The sequence below is a fragment of the Falco cherrug genome, chromosome 5 (genome assembly GCF_023634085.1).
Source record: "Falco cherrug isolate bFalChe1 chromosome 5, bFalChe1.pri, whole genome shotgun sequence".
In the NCBI taxonomy this organism is placed as follows: domain Eukaryota; kingdom Metazoa; phylum Chordata; class Aves; order Falconiformes; family Falconidae; genus Falco; species Falco cherrug.
The window spans coordinates 54,539,927-54,567,913 of NC_073701.1; the positions used below are offsets into that span (position 1 = coordinate 54,539,927).

The following is a 27,987-nucleotide window of genomic DNA, read 5'->3' on the forward strand; positions in this document are numbered from 1 at the left end:
CAAGCCTCAGACACTACTGACCAAAGCAAGGCTTCCATGAGCCACTCCATTTACCTCCTACATCTGCAGCTGCCCAGTTTTCTCTTTTTACTACTTGCATCTACATATATTATTAGTTATTATTAATTATTTGTCTTCATTCTGTATTAGGAGAAACATGGCCCATTTCTTCTAGGAAAATTTTTCCCCTTCCTCCTCCTGTTCAGTTACGTATAGCACCCCACAGCCCTGGTCAGAGCTCTCACTCCAGCTGAAGAGGTGACATGAACACATTTTGGGCCGGGCATGGCTCACCCATGCATTCTGAAGCATCTTCAAAACGCGTCTCCGCTCTGACACAAAATACCAGGTTAGCTGGATGTGCAGTGGAAAGAAAAGAGAATACTTCCCAGCATGGGTTTGTTTTTAAACTCTAGCCTCCAACCCTACAGTTTATCAGATGGTTACCACAGTACTTGCTTGGTGCTGGATCCCAGGGGCTAACAGCCTCCACGCACATGTGGGGACCACGCAGCCACACAACCTGGGGAGCCTGGAGGGGGAGCTTCACCCCTTCAAGCCACACTTTTCATCACCTCCTCTCACTCCGTCAGGCCTGCCACATTCCCCACTATAACCACAGCACTAGTCTCAACTGCAATCCTTTCCTGGTCTCTGGCACCAACAGTTAAGATTTTAGGCATGTTTTGCCTTCGATGAGAAGCTTTTCCTCTCACCAGTTCTAAGAGCACAACCAGAGCACGACGCTTGAGCTGGCCAGGGCCTTCCACCTTCTCCAGCCCCCAGGAGAAACCCTCACATTCACATCAGGGTAGCATTTACTTCGGCAGTAAGGACAAAGCATTACGAGGGAAAACCCCAGCACATGACAGCAGAACCAACACATACACCTACCTTACCCGGAGGGTTTCCAGCCCCTGACAGCCACGAGTCAGTCCTCAGCCACCAACAGCTACAACGGTGCTGTCTGTCACCCAAGTCCTCCCAAACACCTCCTAGCACTAATTCCCTTATGCCGCCCTTTCCAAGTCAGTTGTGGCTCTTCTGGTCACAACTCAAGAGACTCTACCACTTTTACTAAAACAAAAGAGATCTAAGGACAAACAAAACAAAAAGGGTGGGCTTCTGACTTTCTACAGTTAGCCCTCCAGCAACATAACACACCCCACGTTCGCACATCAAATGTCACGCTGTGTACCAGACTGTAATTTAGCATGCACAGCAGGCTGGTTTCAAGCCCACACTGGAAGACACCACCCCAACAACAGGGAAGGTCCCTAAAGAACAAAAGCAGCCTCACATGAGCCAAGCCAATGACACAAGACAGAGAATCACTTATAGAGAGAGCAATTAACATTATGCTTCTGTATAGCTTTCAGACTTTAATATTAGGCCACATACATCCTTTCCAAATTCACTATTAAACACTCGCTTTATAATAGCAATCCATTAGGGGAAGAAGAAGAAAAAAAAACCAACAGAAACACTGAGGATTCATGTACAGTGACTAGAACAGATGCTACTACATGTATAACACTGATTTTTCACATAATACAGGTATAAAATACTTATCCCCAGGTTTCCCCATGTTCATAAAAATTTTCCTTACATGGATCAAATAGATAAATACATATCTAGAGAATTATCTTATTTGAAAGTCAAACCACCTTTACACCGGACTAATGATATACACACAGGAGAGATTCATTATTTCAGAACCTCCCCCTTCAAGTCATATATATTCCCAAAGACTCACTTTCTCAAACAGCAAACCCAAAGGAGAGCCACTTCACTAACTTTAACAGAAGCAGAATTAAACCCTAAGGTAACAACTCATATGAATAATCAATATTTCATCTGGATTGCAAACTCTGATACTCAGTAATTTATCAGAAAAAATCCCCGTCAACCCCCAAAAAGTCACATCCCAGCCTTCTGTGTGAGGCAAAGAATAGCAAGACAATGCAGAAAAACACAGCAACATCTTTGCCTTAGATCATACAACCAACTCCATTGTTGTAAATGAATTTCTAAAAGGCAACATTAGAACTGCAGCTTATCTGAAATTTAGACATGCCACGAATGCCAAATCCCACTGGAGATCAGATTTAACCTAACATCCCTGGTGTTCAGACTTCAAAGACTGGCAGCATGAAACTTTCAAATCCTTACTACTGTTGTATTAGATGATGGATGTCATCAACTTTGGTAAATTTTCATAAAAAGACTAGCACAGACAATATGGATTTTATTGCATATTTTGCTAACTTGCTTTTAAAAGCTGGAAGTGCTGGGTGCTGCATAAGACAATGGTTTTTGAAACCAACTGAAACATCAGTGTTCAAAATTATCTACGGACCCCACAAGAAATAAGTACTACAAATAAAAAGAAAAAACACCCTTAGCAAAACTGTTTAAGCTTCTAGTTAGCTGATGTCTAAGTTCAGAAATAAATGCTCCAAAGAGCATTTTGGAACAAAGTATTTTAATAGAAGTAATTATAAGCAATTATTACTAACTTTTTACTTCTGTGGAGTTGTTTTTCAGCGTTATTTTTCCCTATTTATAACTTCTGTTCATTGTAAAAAAAAAACCACCTTAGAAATGAAGGCAAGCAGCAATCTCTGCATTTTCTTATCACCGTAAAACAAATCAGGACACAAAATGTGTATTCTTTCTTCCTTACCTTGTAGCATATAAAGAATCTTTTCATTTAAACCCACTGAAGTCCGATAATCAATATTTTTAAATCCACATCCTTGCAAGTTATAAAAATAAGTCCATTAAGAACAGATTACACTTCAACATAATGCTAAAAAAGCATATTTCTGATGTTTTATTTCTGCTCTGTGGTATCAACTGGCCCTCGCTTTAACACATCAATAGTTATGAACCAGGGCATTGATGCTCCTGTGAAGGTCAATAAATGGCTTCATTGTCTCCTCTGCATTTCAGAGGACTGGAATAATAGCAGCAGAGCTAATGAAACTTGGTTTCTCACATCCTTACGCATCCTGAAGCACAGTAACACCATACCTGTCTGTCTCAGCTATCACTATAGCTTCCCTGTGTTCTCCCTTTCTCTCATGAAACAACACTTAATCTTCTGAGATTATTTCCAGGTACTTCTGCACATCCTTCCTTGCAGGGGAAGAGTCAGCTTGTGTTACGCCCAATTTCCAGCTAAGCTGACTCACTGGCCAATATGCCCATCCTGACTGACAATCAGGCCTGGCCAAAGAAAACAGATGAATGAAGATATTTTCAAGAAATCTGCGAGTATTCAACTCAGAGCCCTGCTCCATGGACAAGTTTGGCTGAAAATTTCCTCTACAGAACTTCAAGCCATGGATCAACCCCTGAGAGACAGGATAAACAAGTATGCATCTGTCCTTCAAATCACTGGGCTTCATCTTGCCCATAAAGCTAGGTGGGTTTTTTTTGTTTGTTTCATAAAATCAGTTTCCTTTTAATACAGATCTTGAAACAAGCAAGGAATACTGCACTTGGATCTCTTCACCCCATTCATGCTATTTCCAACCCCCATTCTCTAGAGTAAGGTAAAATACTGATCTTTACAATGACAGCACAAAGGTATGACTAAGCAGAGCAGGCAAGTTAAAACGTCAGCCCTGACTCCAGCTAGCTGTCCTGAAAGGCTTCTCTCCGCGCTCAGCACATGTGAGGTCTCCAAATAGCTGATTCGCACGGTCTGTCACATCTTGATGGAAACTTGTTCTAAAACATGTGTGTATCTACATATATAAATACACACATACAGACATTCACACAGAGATACGTCTTTTATATATCTATACTCATACAGTTATGGTTACATATATATGTTTAGAGAGAGGGAGACACAAAGATCCCTACACATTTTTTCTCATGGGGATCGTTGCTTTCTTTATATATGAAATTTAGCAGGCTTTTCTTTTCATTGCACATGGTAGCAAACGACATATCTACATTAAACTAAAAGAAGGAATAAGAAATTATATTAATACAGTCACTTCACAATTAAGTATTTATGTAGATACTGCAGAAAGCTGGTAGATATTTTATAACTCCTTGGAGGCCAAATAAAATGAAATCAAAGGGAGAAGGAAATGTGGTGACGCAAACGCTCGCCTTTGATTAATCAGAATTAATCAAAATACAAGTCAGTGTTCTTCTAGCAGTCAAAGCAGCACCAGGGTAAATGTGAAGACACAGTAAATACCCCAGGAGCAATATAAATGCTCCAAGTACAGGCTCCCCCTAATTAAGATTTTTTTTTTCAAGACTGTAAACCGTCAAAGATATGCTTTTGCAGAATCCTTTCAGGTATTTTGCAGACCAGTTGGAAGAAACCATCTTCAAGAACCACAGTTAAATCTCAGCCTTGTTCGTCTGAAACTGTGGGCTGCTGTTCCTCTGAACTGAGAAGGCTGCCCCTTTGCAAGTGGCAACCTTGCAAGCATCACTGCCACCACATCACTCCCCAGCTGGTTCTCCAATGCTATTCTACAACTCAGACTTTTACAGCTTTATCACCAGGTACCAGGACTGCCCAGCACACCTATTTTTGTATGTACACACACAGCATTTAGGGGTTCAGCCACTGCTCAGCTAATTGGCTACCTGCTTAATTACAATCCCATCTGAGATAATCTTTTCTAAATGGGGGAAAGTGCAGACCATCTCCATAGCTACTAATAAGGCTGCCAGACTCTCTAATCAGAGTAGTGTAAGCAACACCAAGTAGTTATACATAAAAGATTTTAGCCAAGTGCTATAAACTATATAGCCAATTGCTATGAGAATAGTGTTGTTTAATAAAGGCATTCTAAAAAGTGTATTTGCAAAAAGTTCTGCAGCCAGACGTCAATTATCTAATCTACCACTGATCAATATGTGACTGAAATATCTCAGGATCAACCCAAATCATTTGTGTTTGTAAAAACATTTACTCCCTGGAGTATTCACTTGTCAAGTTAGGACTGCAAGACAGGTGCTTCACCCTTTTCCCTGACAGAGCCTTGAACTACCCACCACCCCACAGAAGAGCTGTGCTTCACTTCTCATTTGAATGCACAGTTTTAGCTTATAGGCCTCAGCTCTTTTTCTGGTTTTCTTCACTAGATAAAAAGAGCTCCTTCATAACATATTTCCCCCATAAATATTTTCATAACTCTAATCAGATAATTTCTCAACCTTTTTTTGTCAACTAGATAGATTACTTTCAAGTCTCCTGCTGTAAGGCACTTTCTCCATCTTTGGAATAACTTCCATGGCTGTCTTCACCCTGCAGCTCTTCCAACATCCTTTAAAGGATGCTGACACCAGAACATTGTCGAGTGCCCCCGCCATGTGATATGTGGAGGCAAAATCCTACCCACCCTACAGTTCTAGGGCATGTTATAGATGCAACGAAGAGATATGGCCAGGCTGCCTGTAAAGCACAGGGTATCTTTTCATAGACATCTCAACCTAAAAACAGGGCCCAAACTATCAAAACCCTAAAGCCTTCCACTCTGCCCACTTACACTGAGCAGTGATTCATCTCTTAAAACCTGCTGCACCGTCTCGTCTTTTACTCTCTTCTCTTTCAGAGCACACCAGCTTGATAACTTGAGACTTTTCAGCTTTGCAGAAGCATGCTCTGGAAGTGACTTACCCAATGGGAGTGGATGCAGGACAGGGCATGGCCCTGTAGTTTTCCCTTCTCATCACAGGGAGCACGATGGCCACCTTGAATTTTGTTGCAGTGATAAGAATGGTTTATGACTTCAAAATACAGCATGAAGTAGTAAGCTCTGTGTCTGTACTCTGCAACCTGGAAATTTCAAAATGTGAAAGAAACCCTGTAAACCAAGTCTGTGTTATTTTAATAGACTTCCCTTGCTAGCTGCAGTCTCTGCAGATTTACAAACCAATTTGGCAGCAACTCCATTGACAGCATTGGTACACAATAATTACCAAAGCAGGAAACACTCAACAGTACGGAAATAATTCGCTGTCATTACAGATACACATCTTTCATGTGAAGACGGAGATGTTTCTTTTAACCTTTTCTTAATATACCAAAAAGAAAAACAAGAAACCTTCACCCCAAACAAAAGAACTGCATACAGTACTCCCCACCGCTGGCAAATGCCACCAGTGAGTCGGGCAACCTCCAAAGCACCCTTTGGGAGCAGCTATCAGACTTGTCCAGGCATTCGATCCTGGAATAAAGGGCAATTCTGCAAAGCAGATACCTTGCCTACAGGGACCAAAAAGACACAAGGGCCAAACTGAGACCTGTAACAAAGCAGCAGCAATGCTCTTGCATTAGTGACAACAAAGCTCTCACAACACCGCAGGGGTTTTTATTTCTGTTTTTTAAACAGAGCATTTGGTACATCACAACCTTCATAGAAAATGATCACTCAGCTGCTCAATTATCAAAACCACTTAAGGGAATTCTGCAGTTTACACAGCATTTTTAATTACTCAGTATAAGAAATGCCCAAATTTGACCTAAGGAGTGACAGTTTGACAAAATCTCCTACGAAAACAAGACTTCTCAAGCACTGAATCTTGATCAAAGCTTTCTCATCTGCAAGAACAGTGCAGAAGTGAAAATGCATAATAAGGAATTTTACCAGGCCCAAACCACGGAGGCCATGGAAGACGATACAGTGTGTGTCTGTAGCAGGAAAATCATAATGTATCTCCGTTTAGAATATGTATGCATGCCTATTTGCTCTAGATGCATGTATAATCAGCCCTAGTATAAATTAGAAAACATATGAAGGATTAAACATCAATTGCTTGTCCTCCTACACTTCCCATCCCTCTGCCAGGTCCTGAGACAAACAGAAGGTACGATAGCAATGGTTGGAAATTGACTCTGAAACTGGAATAAAAGAGGAAAATACCCATTTTCTTTGTGTAGCAGAAACAGAACCTGTAAGAACCACATCAGTGTTCCACTCCCAACAAATACCACCATATTGTGAAATTAGTAAATTCTGATGGTTTTAACAGGATCTTAAAAATGCAGCATAAATAAGGATCATAAAAATTTGGAGATACGACAATTACATTTGACAGTGGGAGCTACAGTATTAAGAAAAAAGTTGTTTTAATATTGTTCAAGCATCCCACATATTATAACTATTTCTGGGCAACTAGGATTGTTTCACAGAATCTCTAAGTGTAATCTTTTGCTAGCTGCACCATCTGGGAGTACACAGACAGCACTTAATCCTACTGGCTTTTTTCCAAGAGACTTACAGTAAGTCTGTGGTATGCCTTTCTTTTAACAACCAAACAAGCGGGTTATTTCATTTTTGATTGTGGCTTAAAATAGCCCACTATCAAAATAATATTAGTGAGATCAGGTCTCCAGAGAGCAATGGCATCTTTTACGAGACTAGCTGACAGAGCTGAAACATTGCCCAGTGTTTTCACGAGGTATGCACATACTTCTTCAGAAATTAACAAATGCAGAAAACTTCAAACTAAATGCAGACACACCATAAAGAACCAAGTTACTGGTAGAACATGGGACATGTCATAAGACAAGAAGGGCCCTAGCTGATGAGACGATGGGAGAAAGGGCACACTAGGAACAAGAGGGGTGAAACAGGAGAGCAGGGTATAATTACAAACCAGGCCATAAAGCCATTACACACATCGAGGGATATCCCTACCATTATGCATATGTGTATCTCTACCATTATCCATATCCAAGAGAATTAAAACAAGTTTGATTTCCCAAGTTCATCTTTGTAAAGCTTTTTTTGTTTTGTTTTTGTTCTGGAATTTGGGGGGGGGGGGGGGGGGGGGGGGGCTTGTTTTAAAATAACTCAGAAGGACCAAGGCTAGGAAGATGATGGGAAGACATGAAAGATGTTCCTGCTAAAAACAGTGTTCTAGCACTTCACCAGTTGTCTGCAGGAACACATCTGGGTATAAAGTAACCCACACAATTCCCATAATGGCACTACTGCTCTGGACAGAGTCTACTACTTTCAAAGCATATGTAGTTTTCAGGAATTCCTACAGCTCTGTCCTCCAAAGCATTTATTAGAAACACGTACTATTCTAGCACAGCTTGGTTTCCGTTGGTATTTTTTTAGTCCATTGGAAGTTTGTTCCTTGTTAAGACTTTGGTAAGGCTAATGACTATTCTGAAGGCTCAAGAAGTGAGGGCAAAAAAGGAACACAGGTTGAAGATAATGAAAAACTTCTTTCAAGGTTTGGTATTCCAGTCCTGGCTGTAAAATACATACTGATTTATCGTGGTCACAGAATAGGATAGTAAATAAAGGCATGAACAATTAAAGAGAATTTTTGTTCCCAGTGTTTTAGGAGACAGGGGCACAGCTTGTCCAGAGAAACAAAGAGTGTTCTTCAGATACAACAGGGCTCTCCCAAGAGTGCTACACTGGCTCTTGAGTTGCCTTCAACACTGTGTGTGTTTCAGCCACCTGCTGGTTTTGGGGATGGGTGTTTCTTAGTCTGTAGGCTAGACCTCAGAAGTTTGGCAAGGTCCAAGGAATCAAAGCGCGATGACAACTTTCTTGTCCCCTAACACTCCACAGGTCAAATACACAACACAGCCACACTGGCAGAGAAAAATAATAATATTGGCTCTCTTCAGCCATAACTCTTCTGTTTCATGCTGATTTGCCACACATTTAATTAAAAGGATAAATGCTTACAGAGAAACATAATTCACAAAATATATCTGTTGTACTGCAAGACTAGTCCAACTGAAAAGTACAACAACATGGCTTTTTTATCTCAAATAGCACTTAAGTAAAGAGTGGCAGCACTCTTAGATAAGGATATAATTAGCAGTTTTCCATTTCATTCAATTGGTACAAACAAACAGCAGGGGATTTCAAGTGAGCAATTTGATGGGAAGGGCCAAAGAAAAGTAATAAGCAAAAGAAAACAAAATACTTTGAAGAACACAATTGACTCCTAGTACAGCAGCCTGCTGGGCTCACTCTCAATGAGGAAAGGCTTTGTTTCAGAGAAAGCTCATGGGTTTGTTTTCTTTAAAAACCTGTCTAAAACAGCTTTCCTCAAAACATAATCTAATAGGTCACTGCCAACACGTACAGATGAAACCTATACCCTCAGCTGTGGTACATGTCCCCCAGCTGCTAAACACCAGGTAAGGCAGCTGCTCACACACAAAGCTTCTGTTTGTAATGGGGCAACACCAGTGATTGGTCCTAGACTTCAATTCCTAGAGTCATCTAATTCTTATTTTTGGATTTCTAGACCAAATTCCTATTCAGAGCCCATCAAAAGGAAATGTATTTTCTTAAGTGCCTTGTCAGACTACTCCGTCATTCAGTGGCCACATTTCACTACTGTGAAATGCACCCATGAAACACGGGGGACAAGATGGATAGAAGTGAGCTTTGTAGCCACATCACCCCTTCACACTGGAACGGGATCTGAAGACATCCTACATACTGCATGGAGAGACTGTGAGAAGCCAATGCTTTCCATAGCAAATCCTTCTTCCAGTCGGCTGCTGAGTACCACAGACAGGTCTAGTCCCCCTCTCCACAGCCATGCTACCACTGGCTCCCTTGTCCACCAAAATTAACATTGCTGCTGCAAAATTAAAGCTTTTGTAGATCTGCACCTCCCATTGCTGCAGGGCAGCCGACCACCAGGTGAACGGACACAGGAAACAGGGAGGACCTCTCCTACAACCCATGCAAAGACCATCAAGTCCTGTGCAAGGGGTACACACAGCTTACACAGCTACTTGGAAGCACATTATTTCTTACACCTCAGGTACTTGTTCAGGTTTCACACTGTTTCCTAAAACAAGTTGGAACTCTTTAATTTCACCTTCACTTTTGAGTCTCCAATCACACTTCCTCCCGTATCCCCACAGATTTACTTTTTACAAAGCTAAACTCACACAGCTTACCAAGTTTACGCTGCCTGATTTACAACTGAGTTTCCTGAAGAATACTGCATAAGCTATCTGCAGGTATGCGTAATGCCTGTTTCACTGATTCAGATATAGGAGAGTAATAGCTCCTGAAAATGTTTTAAGCAGTGTTCCCAGACAACTTTACTTTGCGTCTCCAGTATGAAACCCCCCATCTCTGTCTACACATTCACAAACACCCTTTTAATTTTGGTTAAGATAACCCCTCCTGCAAAAGGCTATGTTATGTTAGCTCCATGTGCAACTTACGCCCCTCACTACGCTGTGTGACACTATTGTGAACACAAGGTGCTTTTGTACTGCAAGTGCCTTTCTCTGCATTGAGAACAAATCCCACCCATTCCACATCCCTTGCAAGTATGACTATTTCACTTCAGATATTTTAGTTCCTTCAGGTGTTGTTAAAACCCCACATGGGAAAATTTCCAAATGCCATTCTTATTCTCAAAGTCAAGACCACCTTGCCGTTCCTCTAGATTGAGCTATTTGTTCAATGATTATGACTAATTCATTCGCTACTTACGGATCTTTTGTGCCTTATAACCTCTCTGAAACAATGCTCTACTGTTTACTGTGGCAGTATGTTAATTTGATTTTTGTGAAATCTTTTCCAAACGGTACTCCTGCAAATGCTGAGGAAGGCAGTACAGAGCTGCACAGCTTAGTGATGCTTCTGGAGGGCTGGACTCTCAACAAGAGATGCAGAGAAGAAAAGTTACCTGCATATATTTCTTCTGTCTTCATTTTTCATGAATGTGGGCTAAAACATTACACAGGAACTGATGAAGAATAAGATGTTCTATGACACTAACGGCCAGTCATAATTATTTTTCTGCTTGGTGAGGTCGCCTTCCTCAATTCTTAGCTGGGGAAAAGCTCTTACCGTGGAATACCATAAAATAAGCACATCTAACCTTGAACAAATAAAGTTGCTTTCTGCAGTACTTAAACATGGACTCATAAAATGAAGAGACTCTTCATCCTTAAAAGAGCTTTTGCTTTAAAAGGAATTTCCTCCCCATGCAGAAAATCTACACTTTTTAGTACAGTTTGTGCTGCCACTTTCAATTGTCATTGCTATTACCATGAAGAGGCCTTCTCCCACATTTCAGTATTTCTTCTGTGTACTTTTTGGACTGGGATAAGAGTTAATGTTCTTCATAATAGCTAGTTTTGGATTTGTGCTGGAAACAGTGTTGATAACATAGGGATGTTTTAGCTATTGCTCAGCAGTGCTAACACTGAGGCAAGGCCTCCTCTGCTTCACCATCCCACCAGCGAGTAGGCTGGGGGGGCACAGGCAGTTGGGAGGGGACACAGCCAGGACAGCTGACCCCAACAAACCAAAGGGATATTCCATACCATACGACATCACGCTCAGCATATAAAGATGGGGAAGAAGGAGGAAGGCAGGGATGTTCAGGGTTATGGCACTCCTGAGTAACTGGCATGTGTGATGGAGCCCTGCTTTCCTGGAGATGGCTGAACACCAGCCTGCTGATGGGACACAGTGAATGAATTTCTTATTTTGCTTTGCTTGTGTGCACAGCTTTTGCTTTACCTATTAAACTGTCTTTACCTCAATCTACGAGTCTTCTCCCTTGTACTCTTCCAATCTCTCCCCCATCCCACTGCGGGGGAGTGAGCAACTGGCTGGGGTGGGGGCTTAGTTGCTGGCTGGGGTTAAGCCATGACACTGCAGATTGATTATCTTTCCAAACAACAACAAAAAAAACCAAACCCACCTTTGGAAGAATTTTCTCAGCAGCTCCATTTGTGCCCCATTAATAGCACTGCTTTCTGCTGCAGAGGTGAGTCCAGGTATTCCAGGTGGAAGTGTAAGAAATACCAGGTTACTTCAGGAATAAATCCAACCATAGCAGAGTGATCCCCTTAATGCCCAGCAGAGACCTCTGTCATGCAGCAAAGCATGAGAAATTCCCTCTACTTTAAAGAAGGAAAAAAATAATTTCTAGGTTCTCACAACACCTATCTCTAAATACCCTTTGGTCCAAGGCTTCCTGAAACAGAAGACCGTGACCTACATTTGTGAAAGGCTTCTTTGATATGTCCTCATGCAATGAATTCTGCCCATATGCTCTTAAGTTACACAGGGAAGTTATCTTTTATCACTGTTTACAGTTTTTCATTTTCTGTCATAGGGGTTTCCTATTCCTGTTAAACTTTTCCCTCCCAGTACAAAAATACTTAGCCTGCCTTCAGCATTCTCTCTCCTGGTTTTGTACATTTCATTTTTTGTTCCCTCTCTTCCAGCTCCTCCATTTCCAACTTGTTTTTTCCCCTTAGTCATTACTCCTCTTTAGTTTTGTCTGTAATTAAGGGTGAACACAGTCTCCTCAGCAGTGTTTTAAATGTAGACTTTTTACAGAGACAATCAATTTTCCACTATCATATCCCATTTCCTTTGTACGCTAACACTTTCTTTGACTTTTTGACTACACACCGAGCAACTATTTTGGCACGCTCTGCGAAAGGATACTAGAGGGGTTACAGTAATTTCGAAACATATCTGTGTAACACTAATTCAAAGTATCTTTGCCAAACACCCCCACTACATTTCTCCAAGATTAAATTAATCTAGTTACTCATCTAGTGTTTCCAAGTTCTCCATGGAGCATGATACAATTTCAAAGGGGAAAAAAGAACAAAAATTTTCCCTTCAATTATTTGATAGTGGGGGGAGGTTTGACGGGGTTTCTGTTCTTGTTGTTTTAAAGGCACTCAGTTATTTATTTGATAGCCTAAAGAAATCTTCTGGCCTTAGAGAATGCCCTGAGGGAGCACAGTAGTTATACCACATACCAAAACATCAGGACTGTAAGAAAGAGGAAGAGAGGCAGCATGCCTTACACTGTAATTAAACTAAGTGATGGTTTTTATTTGTAAACAAGGCAGTCCCACACAACCTCTCAAAACCAGCTTGACTAAGCCTGTAAATTTACAGGATTAGTATCGCAGCATTTTATCGCTACAGCATTGTTTCTCTCCTACCACTCCCAAGCATTTGAACTACTGTGACAGGACAAATACCCAAGGCCAACTTCACAAAGGAAACTAAAAGGAGTAATACTGCTTTTCAGTAAATCCGTTCCCACCTTGTCATCCTTCAGGAGCTGAACTACAAAGCTGTGTTACAGCTGCGGCCAGGTGGCCCTTCCAGCGGTGCCTGCGTGCTCCCTCCCTTCCCTGGGACTCCCGGGGCAGCTGCCACCGGGGCCACCCTGCCCACAGTCCTGATGCCACCACACCACACCAGCAAGAAAGGGTACAAGAGGCAGGGGAACCTGATGGGAAGGCAAAGGAAAGCCTCAGTTCACACAATGTCTCTAAATTGCACTATCTCAAATTTGCTGCTTGAACAAAAAAAGCAACAAGTTCAGTCCTCTGAGCTCATCCCTCCCCAGAGCCATTCACTCCAGAGGGTTCAGGCAGCATTTGACTCCAAGACCAGCCACTCTTATTTCCAATCTCTTCAGCAAACAAAAAAGATATGAACAAGGTATTTATCCGACTTCTCCCTCCTCTCCCCCAGAAACAGAACACAGGCCGGGCCTGTGAGGGCAGCGCTCCCTCCTATCCAAACAGGGCCCATGAGGAGCACCGAGCCTTTGAACACAACTAATTTGCTATAAGAAAATGATGGCATGGAAAGACCTTGATCTCAGGCCGCACTTTGCCTTTCCCACAAGAAGATGATGCCCTTCGTCCCCAGAGCGCTGCATTGTTTGTGCTCACACACAGGAGCAGGCCCCACGTGTTTCACTCTCGTCACGGAGGGTCCTGCCCCTCTGCAGCAGCCAACAGCATTTCGAACGCTTCACACAAGCACTTCCACAGACAGTAGCGCTTTCGTTCCCTTATCACTAAAAGAGAAAACAACTGCCTCCATGGGGAAAAAAAACAGTCCCCAGATCATTCACTTCAGGTAGAAGCTGCAGATTTTGTTAGAACACGCTCTGTCCCCAATCCACACCAAACCAACCACACCACCAGATTCAGCAGCAGCGTATCAGCAAATAACAAGATCCCAACGTAAACCTTTGGGCCTACAAAGCCCTGAAGAGCAATTTGCAGTGTACACATAAGTCGTTCCTTGCCTGTGTTTATACATATACCTAGATACCTGAAAGGATTGTGCTCATGTGTTTCCATTTACATGCTCTTGGTTTCAGATTTCTGAATTACACTGTGCAACATAAACTACAACTCTCATTTCCCAGCTATGAGAGTTTCTTTTTCTCTTGCTTCCAGTGTTTTTTCAAAGACAAATGAGCTGAGTACCAAAGTAATTCCCCATCCTCTCCATGAAAGCACTTCACAGAACTAGCTTGCGATTTAGGAATCAGACATGTTTCTAAAACCAAGCAAGAATGGGATTACAGCTAATCACATTAGCCTATAACTTTTTTCCCCTCTAAAAGCAGGATTAAAGGCAGAGATGGGGAACTTCCCACGTTCCTGTACACCAGCTGCATTCTTCCAGACTCAGCTTGCTGAACAGCTAATAGAATTACCATCCACAGACCTAGTATTTTCAGGGATTACTCTGGAGATGTTGGCAAAAGAACTCACTGGACTGTGATTCCCAGCTCTGCACTACTGGAGACAGGCAGAAACACCTTAAAATGACATTATGAAGTACGCCAGAGGGAGTCCCAGTCTAAAGAAGTTTTCATCTACATTTCGCAAGGACTGTAGAGACACTGATCTTAATTAAAGTTTATTGAGAAGAATAAAGAAATGAACTGAAAGCATGGGACTGGAGATGTGATTAATGAGAGAGGTAACAAGGTAAGGGAGAGGGAATTGCCCTCCAAGTCTGATGTTGATCTACCTTTATTTATAAAAACAAACAAACAAACAAAAAATCAATGTAAGTTTTGATGTCTTACCAATTCCTGCATTATGGTCAAGAGCCTATGTGACTCATTTAAGTACTCACTTTCCCATGACATGTGAAAATGGCTGAAAAACAATTATTTTGGCAGGAAGACGACAGAGGAGAGAAAATTTTATTTACGTTCTGCAAAATAGAAATCACTCATTTCAGACCAACTACCCACAGAACTTTACGATCTATGTAAGCAACAACATTCAGTGAGGTTAGCTTTATGATAACTATTTTCCATTTCTAAATGCCTAACCAAATACCCGAATCTAAAGGCATACACCATCCCCAGCAGCACCACACATACAATGCAGGTTCCACTGTACAGCTCTTAAATTTTTTAAATTATAAGCATTGCAAGTTTGAACTTAGATCAAGTCCTTGGCAAGAAATGGGGAAAAAAACCCAACCTTTCATTTCCTTTTTCAGTCAAGAGACCTACAAATAAATTCAGCAAAGAGAAACAAAAACCAGTTTTTGAAATCTAATTTCTAATCCAAAATTTAGCATTCACTCATGAAACAAAGACCCTTAATGCAGATTCGGAAGGAAAAGCACTTCTCAAAAATGCTGTTTTAAGAAACACTTATAACGAGCAATTTAAAGAACACAGTTTTACTGCACAGGCTTCTGCAAAGCACTGCATACTGCTGAACATGTGAAAAAACCAAGACCCACACTCAGCCTGCCAAGGCGCTTGCACAGATACAGAGCCAGTGGAATTAACAGCAGAGGTATGGGACAGGACACGTATAGAGGCACCAGGCTCCCTGCACAGCTACCAAAACCAACAGAGTTGCAACACTTTGCATTCCCGGGTATGAGCAGAGTTGCTTGGCTGCTTCATGAGCCCGATCAGCAAGGCAGAGATGTGGTGGGTTTTACACAGCAGCTCTTTGCCTTTGAAATGCATCATCCAATGCAACCCAGAACCCACTAGAGAGGACCTCGCTTTCAGTTACAACGCTTGGGCCTGAAATGATTTCAGGAATGCTCTTCCCATCCAGAAAGTAAAGAAAGGCTTGCTCCCACTACTAGGTCTTGCAGCTTCTTGCTTTCTCCTCCTCACAGACAGGCAGCACAGATTATGAATCAAAAAGAAAAAAGTCCACAACCAACGATAAAAACCAACTTCCCTCAAGAGAGAAGCGTAAAAGAAACAAAAAAATCATTAAAAATAATAATTGTCAAAACAAAAAATAAACCAGCGGCATTTTGGGCAACTTCTTTCTCCAGCACTAACCTCCCTTTCATACAAACTGTTTTGAAATCTAACAAAACCCATCTGAAATCAAAGCAGCAGTGTCTATGGTATCTTCTTAGCCTCCAAAGAGCTGTGTCTTTAAACATCACACCTGAACAGAAGGACAAAACCCTTGCCCAGGTAGTTTGCTAAGGAAAGGAACCTTTTCTACCCCAGGGAAAGGGTATCAAGTGTTTCATGGCTGGGTAACTGGCCGAAACTGCTTTTTTGGAAAGAACTGAAGGATGAGAGCTCACAGCATGTCTGTTCACATAGTGACCTGCTAATCTGAAAAATACAGATGTCTTTGAGAAACAGCAGTGTAAGATTTTATTTTCTTTGCCAGACTTCTCTACAAAATGGACCACTGTTCGAGCTGTAAGAGCTGGAGACCTGTCTTCAGTCCAACTTCCAATGTATGACTCCAGCAAGGACCAGATTGTTAGTTCTGGCTGACACGTATTTTACGGCATTACAAACACGCGCTATGCATCATCTGTTTCTGAGGAGGTCTCTAACACATACCTAAAGATAGACAAATCATACTTGGCCTGAATGAATCAGTGTTGACCAAAAAAAAAAAAAAAGAAAGATCTGCTGCAGAGTTTGGCTGGAGCTGGATCTCTTTTGTGTCTCTGCAGGGAGTTTGGAGGGTAGAAATTATCATAACAGGCCCTAAAGGGTAGAAGAACAAAACAGGGAAATTCAAAAGGACTCACAGGGGGGAGCAGAGATCTTACCTCTGTTGGTAGCTTTAAGCAATGGGGCAGATACACTGACAGGACAGGATAGCACAAAGGGCACTTAGCTATGAGACTAGCAGATTTAATAGAAGGAGAAAATAACTGGGAAGACTTTGGAAATAGAGCTATACCTATGAAAGGATCCCTACACAATCTGACAGACCTCTAATGCCAATCCAAGGACACTTTGCCGCAGGATTTCTGAAGCAGTGGCATGCAGGAACTCAGAGCATGATCCACAAAACCACTGCAGCCTAACACCCAAACAGCACATGCTCCTCATCCACTCAAACTCACACATATGCTGCTGTGTTGTCCCCCCCTTAAACAACCCAATTGCTTATGGTGCAAAATAAAAGTAGCAAAAGATGCAATCAAAGCTCAGTCTGTTTCTTCTCTTACTGTAGCAGAAAACCACCATGGAAAGCAGAGGCAACGGTACATGGTTTCTCACTCTTTTCCCCACCCTCTCTCCCTGAAGTCAGGCGAAGTTGACCACCCTGAATCATGGTATCAGTGCCATTATCTCTGCCTGCAAAGGAGCCTGAAGAGCATCAAAATCAGTCAAGATTGACTACACCTTATGGCAGCACTTCAAAAAGAATGGGGGCAGGGCGCTGAGACTAGAAATGCTTACTCACCTTTTAAGCCATGCTCAAGGACCATGGTCCACAAGGACCTAGACCTTGCTTTCACGAGAAGAAAAGGAAGCCTACAGGATCTGACGTCTTTCCTCCTCCAGCAGAGGAGATGCCCAGTACAGTTAAAAATATATGGCATTTGGACAAGTGAAACCAATGGACAGATAGACCTCTCCACACCAGAGGAGGGAGAGGCCGACAATGCCACTATCTTTCCTTAGGGGGGACAACACCCATTCAACTCCTGCTCGTCTTGGGAATGGGGACCATTTAGGAGGAGCATTTGCCATGACCACCAAAACCAGGGTCACACAAGATTCAAGGTGTTCATGCAACCCTTGGTACCAAAGAAAAAAAGAGAAGGAAATTAACTGAAGGTAAACATTGGTGATAATCACTCCAGTGAATAGCACTGACAGCTTACAGCATATTTTTTTTCCTTTTTTAAAACATGTACATATTTTCAGCTCTGTCAAGCCAGGGAGTACCCGAGGACACAGCACTGCCCATACCCCTGTACCTCAGCAGACCTGGACTCCCCCAGCAGACTCTCTTTCCGTTAAGCCTCACTATGTTGCATACAGATCCCAAAGAACAAGTGAAGCTCTAGATTTGCCACCCTGCTTCATGCCAGAAAGGCCTGCCAGCCACAGCACACAGATAACCTCTTTTTATTTAAGGTTGGGGGTTGGGTTTTTTGGGGGTTTTGTGGGTTTGGGGTTTTTTTTTTAATCAGAGTAAGTGCTGAATCACGTACAGGGTCCACATTTTGGCATTTCCCAACTATGCATTGCCCCCTCTTGCTCTAACCACTGCACTTGCCAACGCTGGCTGCCTCAGCCTGGGGTATTTTTTCTCCTTCACACTCTCAGACTCCAGCAATTAAATCATGCTGTGATCAAGAACCAGAGATGTCCCTTCGACAGGTTTTACCCCAGCACAGCTTCCTCCTAAAGAAATACTGGATGCGGTATTTATATTTTATTTATTTATTTAGAGAACATTGAACTCTGCAGGCAAACGCTTGCCTTGCGTATGGTATTGGGAGAAGGAATCTTACCTGCCTCCAGCCATTTTATGAGCTTCATCTGTTGAACAGCTCACACAGCATCAACCATTTAGCACCTCGCCACTTAGCATCACAAGTATAGTTGGCAGCACCTACTAGATAGCAAGCATGCTGCTGGATGGGGGTGCTGGGCAGAAGGCACTACTGGTGAAGCTGGCCAAACAGCTGCAATGGACCTGCTGGCCACCTCCCATATGCTTGAACCTCCATAACTGCCTTGCAATAAAACACCCCACCCCATGTCTGTTGGATTTGGGGGGTGGATGGGCTCAACACAAGCTGGGATTCCTCACCAGCTATGCTGACTATTTTGCATTCTGAGCACTTGAAATCACAACCCCTTCTACTCTACTTAACCCATGAGCAGGAAAATCACTCTGGATAATACAGCGTATTGTAGCCAGCCACCCCAAATGTATCACCCTACCAGGTAAACATAACTGTCCAAATGGGAACCAAGTCTTTCAAGTTACCTTCTTCCTTCTGTTTAAGGAGGAGGAAGGGGAAAAAAAAATACTTAGACAGCTAAGAGACAACTAAATGCACAATTAATACTGAGCTGCTGCTGCCTAGCGGGGCCTCTTGCATTTTAGAGCACTGAGTTCAATCAGAAGAGAAATCCAAAAGTGAGGGGATAAAGATCCACGGTAGACATGATCCAGGAGCTTCTATCTCCCCTGCAAACACTGCCGCAGCACACATGGAGCACCTTCCTGCTCCAGCCCCATGCCACAGCAAAGTTACTGTGTCTGCTCTGCCCAAATCCACCCAAAGACGTCTCCCTCCTCTCACAGGGCATCCACCTACTTCAAGTCCTACTCAGGATGCAGCTCAACACAGACCTGACTTAAGGTTTGTGGGCTTAAGGACAGGTTATTTCTTCTTCATGTGAAACACGGACCCCCACTGCAGGAATGACCTCTGCTTTGCAGCACTGCTTCCTTTCAAGGTCCAACTGAGCACGTTTCATTTGCTCCCATTCACAGGCTCAAAGCAGTTCACCCTAAGGAGCATAGTCCTGTCAATTACTTTATAGCATGACATTAACTCTGCCAAGCTGTTCCCACTTACACTTACCACTGTTTCCCAAGCGATGCTGCTGCATCTAAGGCAAACGAACAAAGCTGGAGTGTTTGCAGGTAACATCTGCTGATTGCCACCAGTGCCAAGGCAGAAGGGGACAAAGGAAGACTGCCTGGGAGGACACAGTCACCCTTTGGCTTCAGAAGCTAGGACCATGCTCAAGCAAGCTTTTCAGAAACACGAGGCAGCACTAGTCTTAAGTCTCCAGGGGACTAGAGCAATACAAGACAGCTCAGAGCGATGAATTTCATACTTGCCTTGTTAGGAATCACGTGTGTGCAACTTAGACTGCACTAAAAATACCACAGCATATGATTTTTATTTTTTTTAACTGTTTTTCTCCTTTTACCCCCATTAGTTCTAAGAAATCAGAGAACACATAGGAAAATCCCAAGCACACAACAGCAGGAAAACCAACTGAAGCACAGAAACTTGACTCAGGATTCATTCCTCACATTTGTATCAAAACTCTTGCCAAATCCTCACTGCCTCAGTTTCTTCACCTGAGGAATGAGAACATTTACACATGTACATTTTTCTCCAAGGTTATACTGAAATTATTATTTGCAAGAAACTGGGCAGATTAGAGGCATTACATAAATATCAGATGCTATAATATAAGCTCTTACACAAGGAAAAGAATTTCTGAAGCTCTTAGAACTATCATTGGTTTCTCTGGGCTGTTTTATATTAGCCCAGGCTTAAACAAGAGTCTGGCAATGTACATTAAAGTTAACATTACATTAAGCACAGAAGAATAATTCAGACACAGGAAGAATATTTAGTCATCTTTAGGTACAGATACGGTATTTGAATTTTTAGCTCATTCATCAGGTCCTACTCAGTCTTATGTTCTGAACTACAGAAAGAATAACAGAACATAATTTTAGCCAAAAAGAAGTGTAAACAAATTTTTTAAAAGTTCAGTTTAAAAAGGAAAGTAATTCATTATTTCTGTGTACTTAACCTAAGCCAGCCAAACAGAACAAGATAAGAAAAAAGGCATTCCTTTTCCCAGGTGTACCATCCTCCTGAAATCTGTACCAAACAGAATATGTACAAGAAATGTGTTTACCAACAGGGTATGAGTCATGCTCCCAGCTGATGGTTTGAAAGACTAGCTCCCAGAAATGAAAATGTAACTTTCAATTCATAGGAGCATGGTTACCTTCTGTTAATAGGAGACAACAAGGACTAGAATAAGTGATTGGTAGTTGCAGGCCCTACGCTATCCTCTGACATCAACACACTGCCAACTCAGAACAAGCAATTTCTGTGCTTTGGTTTACCTCATCTCACAGATCTGGTAAGCTTTCACCTGCTTCAGATTGTTAATACAACACTTAATGTTTGTATAAATAGTTTGGTCTGCAAACAGCACTTCAGGTGGAAAAATACCTCTGTGTTATCTTAACTCACAAAATCAGCAAATTATGTTGATTGTGACAACCTAAAATTTATGATCACTGAGAAAGGCCAGAAATTATTTTAATGAAAACCTCCCGTCAGTTCTCACGTACATTAATTTCCTACAAGCTAAGTAACACAGCATGATGCGACATCATCAGCCTTATGAAACAATCAGTACTTAAGGGGGGGGGGGGCGGAATCCATAAGCTTCCACACCCCCCCTCCTCATTTTGAACTTAAGTCATTGCTGTAACAATATACTACCGTAATAATGCTGCAGGACACAGCCATCATCCCTCACCTACAACTCTGCATTCATTACGGGTCAGTAGCCACCACACCACAGAGAAAATGTAATTGCTACTGCAGGCCTGCAGAGCAGAGAAACCACAGTCTCCCTCAAATGTAACATTATGGAAAAAGAGCTGGGGACTTCGTGTCTCATCAAATGAAAGGCACTGCTGGGACAATAAATTGACTTTATAAGCCAAGAAACACACACCCCACAAACGTCAAGTTTCTGGATACCTATTATAACTTGGAACTGCGAGATACCTAAAGTGTCATTTAGAAAGTTTTAAAAAATGAATTTAAAAAGGCAGGCAAAACTGTCTTTCACATAAGGACACATGCAACACACAATTCAGACTTTCCTCATTTCCCTTACGTGTATTTAATAGTACCTTTTGATAGTCTCCAAAGAGATGGCAGAAAGGTAAGAGTAAAGAGAGGAAAGTATGCTATACAGAAGCAGGTCTATGGTACCATCCCCAAGATTCATACAATTTAGGACAGCAATTACATTACTGAATCCTGAACTACCAGGAATCCACATTCAAGATAGATGGAAACTGACTAGCTGTGTTTTTCTGCCACAACACGCTACTCAGTTGCAGTTTCCCTGCAACTCCACCAGCACTAACATCACGCTAGTCCTTTGTCATCTGCAAATTTAGCATCTATTTTGTCATGCCATATATAGTCCAGGGAATTCAACCAGGAAAGAAAGGCACTTCTCCAGCCTGTCCACCCTCTATCTTCATGGGGGGAACAAGATAAAGCAACAGAGCAAAAGATGGAAAATAATGTTCTGAGCAGAGTTTGGATGCAGGTGAACACCATTCAAGTCGTTTCATGTTATATACTCCATCTATGCTACTGCCTCTATCTACTCTGCCAGTTACTTTCAGAGTTCAGTGGAGGGGCTGAGGGCAGCTTAGTAGAAACTTTGCAGGGAAGAGGTCATAAAACACTGAAAACAGCCCAGAAAGGGGCTAGGGAAGACATTTCCCTCACAGTAATAAGGCAACCCAAGCAGAAGCTCAGAAGCCAGCTCAGGCTCAGACAGGGTAATGTCTGGGAGAGCCCCGTGGCCTTGGGAGCGCAGCTGCCTGTATAGGGGAGGGAGGGCAACAACTAAATAAAGTGTCAGGCAGGATCCATCCACCCCTTTTACTCAAATAAATCACTTAACTTTTCAGAGAGCAGCAAATCTCCTTACCCCTCCTAGATTAAAGGCAGACTTAAAGGAATGTTTGATAACACTGCCCTCTCCCTGGATCATTCCTGATGCTCATCAGCTAAATACATGCAGTAAAACTATGTTAGAGACAAACTTTTATTTTTAATCAAGGGTATTTCTAAATAAACTGATACCTTTAAAAGACACTTTAAAAGCTTACTGGATGTGGGATACAATTTTCATTTTGCTTCTACGGAGTTTGATGACCATTAGACCAAGGGTCTGTGGTAAGAGTATCTCTTTGAAACATCTACCAGACTTTTGCCATTCTGTAGTATGAGGTAAACTGAAATTCACGGTCTCGGGTCTCCCATGAAGGAAGAGACAGCAGGACAGTCATTTCAGAAGACAATTTTCAGGTTGCTCACCAACTAAGGAAGCCACGTCTCTATGGGATTCCCACTAACATTTCAGGAAGCAATGATGCTTTATGCCAGCATCAAGTATGTTTTTGAAGATTTCATTTGCCTGCCTACATGCTTTGCATAATGCTCACACTATTAAAAGAGAGGAAGCTAATAATAAAAAATAAAGGCTAATTTACATTTCACTGCATAATACCAGAGATAAGTATGTAATTTTAAAAATAAGTTAAAATATGACTTGGATGAGCAATATTGCAAAAAATATCCATTATAAAAAGTTCAGTACAAGAGAAGCAAGAAAAAGGGGAGGAGAAGTGCTCGTTACAGGGGAACATGTCAGATGAACAGGAATATACCACAGATGCTAAGGAGGAGAAATACTGAACAGGGTGAGCTCCTTTATCGCTACCAAAGTTACTAAGAAACCCTTGTCCTCAGGAATAAAAGGAACAAGAGGAAGTCCCTGAAAATACTACAGAGTTCGCGCACTCAGACTGCTTTAGTTCCGTATGGGAACCAGGTCTAACCCCGAGATACCCTCTCCAGCTTGAATGAAACATCGACATGTCAACATTAAGGAGCTCCAGTATCATCTCTAAGCTGACACGTTTTACATCTAAAGAACATGAACATTGCAAAGGCTTTCCTGAGCCAAAGCCTCCAGATAACCTGTTCTCAGAGCCAAAATTTCTTACTAAACACAGTGAGACAGATGCTGGCACTGGGCATGAAGCATAAATCCACCAACTCAGACCCCGCTCTGCCAACAACCCATGACATCAGGGCAGTCACAATAAAGGTAGCACGCACTCTCTCCTTACACCTTCTGCACCCAATCCCCACCTTCTAAGTCTACAACAACCGTTCCTTAACTCCAAGAAGTAAAAATCGCAGTGCCCAAAGGCACCTTCTGCCAAGAAAACACTGGAAACACTTTTGCTGATTTGCTAAAACATGAAAACATGGGAAAGGCAACAGCTCAGGGAAGTTAGACCTCACAGCAATGCAGATATGGCACGTATTTTCTGACTCCTTCACACCAAAGCAAACTACTAAAATGTCAGTTAAATGGCTCACCTTTGAATTATGTTACAAGTTCCTTGTGAGGACACCAAACCTCCTCCTAACATTCTTGCAAGTGCTCACTTGTACTGTATCAAAAGGCAAGCACTGCTCTTGATAGTTTCCCTAATGTAGACGCTAACACAATGCTAAATAATAGCATAGGAGTACTTCACCCCGATTCCCCCAAGAAAACAAATTTCAAAATATACATAATAGTAATTTGACCCTCCTGGTATTTTTCCATTCCTTTTCTCTACATACCTCAAATGAGTTCCAAAAGAAAAACAAGATATTTTGAACATAAACCTCCAAGCCAGTCTTGCAATTATTTTCAGAAAGTCTAGTAATAGCTCAGTAGGAATAAGAAAAAAAAAAAAAGGAAAAAAAAAAAGAAGTCATACTTTGCAAACCCCAAGTTTGTCCTTATTTCCTTCTTTTTCTTTATTCATTAATGGCTGTTGCACTGCCTTGCCTTTGGAGGACAATGCAATTTTGGTAGCACTCTTTCCTCTTAGCTTCTGCAGAGTGAGCATTTTGACATCTGATCACAACCAAAGCCCATTTAGGGAGATCATATAGATGTTTCTGGGAAGAGCCTGTTAACATGTTAACTAGTTCTCTCTCTCTAAGGAGGAATTTTCTTTCTCTTTCTTTCACTGAACTCCGCTCCACCAGCACTAGAACCAGTAACTGCACTGGAAGGGGATGAGACAAAAGAAAGAAAAAAAGAAACCACAAAAACCCCAAATAAACCAAAAACAAAACCAAGAGATAAAGCAAAAGGCCAACCTATTTTCACATAGATAACAATAGGAACTGAGAAAGCCAGTAACCTTTTTACACCTCCCAATTAACCGAACTGCTGAAAGCTCAGAAGAATAACAAGTATATGAAAACAATCTCTGCATGTCTTCTCCCTTCACGATCACCAGAGCCATGTATTTTACCTCCAAACACTCCCTCACGGAAGGTTTCATCCACAGGGTCAACCTGGGTTTTAGCTTTCCAGCACTCCCATTTTTCTTCCCTGACAGTCTCAGGCAAAGCTTGCAGGCAGCAGTGGACGCGCATACCTGGGAGCCAGAGAACCTCCTTCCCACTTTTGTCACCAATATGCAATTGCACTCACTTGCTGAAAGCCACAGCACCTTACGCAAGATAAAAATAGCAGCACTTACTTGTTTTGGTAAATAATTGCTTTTTAAAGGACTATTATAGTAGCAGAACTATTATAGCTTACTTTTAAACATTTAAAGTTATAGTTCCTGGGGAATTTGCTCAGTAGTCTATTTAATTCTTTAATAATCTGAGGAGAACAAACCAATTTTAAATTCTTTAAATCTCTCTTCCCATTTCAGTGTCCTCAATGATGTAACAGCCTTTTAAATAAAGCTAGTGATTGCTCGTTAACAATGTGAAGCCTTCACCGTACTTTCTGCAGTAGTTTTGTTAGGCATTCATACATGCCTGAAGAGCCAGCGCACTACAGCAAAACAGCTCGTAGGTTGGAAGGGCGAGTTTAGTGGAACTTGTGTAATCTGTGAGCTGGCAGCAACGTGGATGGCCAGGCAGGCTCCAGACTCAGAGACAGCAGCAAAGAGAAACCAAATACTGAATCCCGCTCCCAGTATCATCGAAGAAAACAACGCATCTACCGATAAAGGAATCAAGTGCAAGGACATGCCTTGGCCCCGCAGCTACTCCCACAGCCTGTGGGACGGGGATCTGCATCCAAACGGACGCTGCCCGTTGCCGGGCCGGTATGTAAGGCGCTGCGTGCAATCGTTTAGTTTGGTCGCGCTCAAGGCTACAACCAGGTCGCGACCTGACACCCTCTAAAGTAAATACCACGACATGAGAGGGTCAGGGCAACGAACTGCTGGGAACGCCCGGTGCTAGGGTTCGCCAACGGATTTTTCTCTCAGCTTGGAGCTCGTGTTCAAGTGTCTCCCCAAGCATGAAAGCACTGGGGGAATAAGCGACCAGCCACCACCAGCGAGCGCGACGCTGCCAGCTCCGCAGGACGGTGCCCAAACCCCGCACCTTTCCCGGCGGCTGGGCAGCGGCAGGGAGCGGCACGCGCCATCCCGGGCTTCCATCAAAGCCCTTTTAGCTCCCGAGTCGCGAAGAGACGCAGCTGTTCACCGGCGGGGACCTCATCGTCGGCCCCTGCACCCCCGGAGCCGTCGCGGCGGATAGAGGAGCCCCGGTGCTGCCCGTTTGCCACCCTTCGCCCGTCCGGTAACCGGCCGCTTCCGCGGGGACTCACAAGGGCAGGTGACCGCCCGCATCCTCGGCCCCCCACAAACGAGCTGTCCAGGTGCAAAGCTACGGCCGGGGCCGGGCACCGGCGCCGCTGATACCGCCCCCCGCCCCCCGCCGGCTCCCGCTGCCCGCGGCGCCGCGCAGGCCCGGGACGGCGCCCCCGCCACCTCCGGCAACGCCGGCACCCGCCGCGGGGGGGGCACCCGGCACCGCCGCCTCCCGCCGCCGGTGCGCCCAGCAGCGGGGTCAGCCCGGCGGGGCGGCGGGCCCGGCCGCGCTCCACCTGCCCGCCGCGGCCGGGACCCGTACTCACTCCGCGTAGCCCGTGGTCCAGGGCAGGCGCCGGGTCTCCTTGTTGAGGATGAGGATGGGGCGGGCGATGTGGTCGGCGGAGCACTCCACCTCGTCCGGGGACAGTCCCAGGAACTCGGGTCTCCCGTAGGGGAAGCGGAGGGGCAAGTCCGCGCCGCTGCCGTGGTCGGCGCCCGCGCTGCCAGCCATGATGCCGCCCATGAAATTGGCCACGGCGGACTTCACCCGCGTGAGCATAGTACCCCCGCCGGAGGCGGCAGCGCCGGGGCCGCCGCGCAGGGCGGGGAGCGGGGCGCGCCCGCGGGCAGCGCTGCGGCGGCGGCTCCGGCAGTCCCCGCCGCGCTTCCGCAATGGGGGCGCCGGGCCGCGCGGAGCCGGGTGGGGGAACGGCGGGCTCAGGGGCAGCCGCGGGGCCGCGGCCTCATCGCAGCAGCGGCGGCGGCAGGTTCCCCCCTCCCGGCGCAGCGCTGGGTGAACTCAGCCCGGCGGCGGCTGCTGAGTCATGTGATAGCGAGGCTGGATTTGCCCGGGCGCTTCCTGCTCCTCCTGCGGCACCGGCGGGCTCCTGGCACACGCCGGGCACGGGCGGCCGCCCCCCCGCCCTGCCTCCCGCCCGCCTCCCGCGCCGGGGGGGCGGCCCGCGGCAGGTGCGCGGCGTGGGGCGGGGCCTGGCGGGGCCGCCCCCGGCTGCCTGCGGCGGTGCGGCGGGGGCCGGGGCCGTGGCCGTGGCTGTGGCCGGCGGAGGGGCGGGCGGTCAGTCCTGCCCGCGGCCGCCGCCGAGAGGAGTTGTCCGCAAGGCCGTTCACGGGGAGCCGTTCGGCGGTCCTGGCGCGCTGCGGGTGCCGTTACCGGCGGGCTGGAGGTCGCCGCCCACAGCGCGCCCGCCCCTGCTGCCCTGGGGCTGAGCCAGCGCCGCCCGGGCGGGACGCTCCATCCCAGCGCCCGGCAGAGCCCTCGGGTCTCACGGGCCGTGGGACTGCGCTTCCGCTGCAAGGGTTGGCCATCCTTCTCCTCCTGAAACGTGTCAAGGATGTTTTTCCTACACAACTTTTTGCTAGGAAAAACGAACCACTAGCGCCCTGCCCGGGGGGCGGCCCAGCGGCAGCGGCCTAGAGCGAGTCCTGCGGCCGCGGGTGCCCCTGGCTGCCTGGGGGGGCCGGGACGTGCCCGCCCGCCCGCCGGCCGGCAGCGGTGGCGTGGCCGGCCCCGGTGCCTCCACGCGCAGCCAGGCGTTTAGGGTGCTGTCACGGGGCAAAAGTGAAAGGACAAGCCTGAATATCTTCAAATTTGAGGTCACAGATGTTTTAACACCCCCTTCGCTGGCTGTGTCATATTGACTGTGTCATATACTCTTTTACCAAAAAAAATTGGGAGGTCTGCTGCAAGTGGTGGTTGCCCAAAT

The 27,987-nt window shown here is 44.5% G+C and overlaps 1 protein-coding gene across 3 annotated transcripts in view; it reads right to left on the reverse strand.

Annotated features, from left to right (window-relative positions):
• Positions 1-27,137, reverse strand: part of PPM1H (protein phosphatase, Mg2+/Mn2+ dependent 1H) — a 144,505-nt gene extending 117,368 nt beyond the window's left edge. For 2 of the 3 annotated variants that reach the window (XM_055711691.1, XM_055711690.1), the window contains exon 1: positions 26,587-27,137. In XM_055711691.1, coding sequence (XP_055567666.1) covers positions 26,587-26,822 — 236 coding nt within the window. In that variant the 5' untranslated portion in view covers positions 26,823-27,137. The remainder of the gene's footprint in view (positions 1-26,586) is intronic. The other variant, XM_055711688.1, reaches the window with a different exon arrangement.
• Between the last annotated feature and the right edge of the window lie 850 nt (positions 27,138-27,987).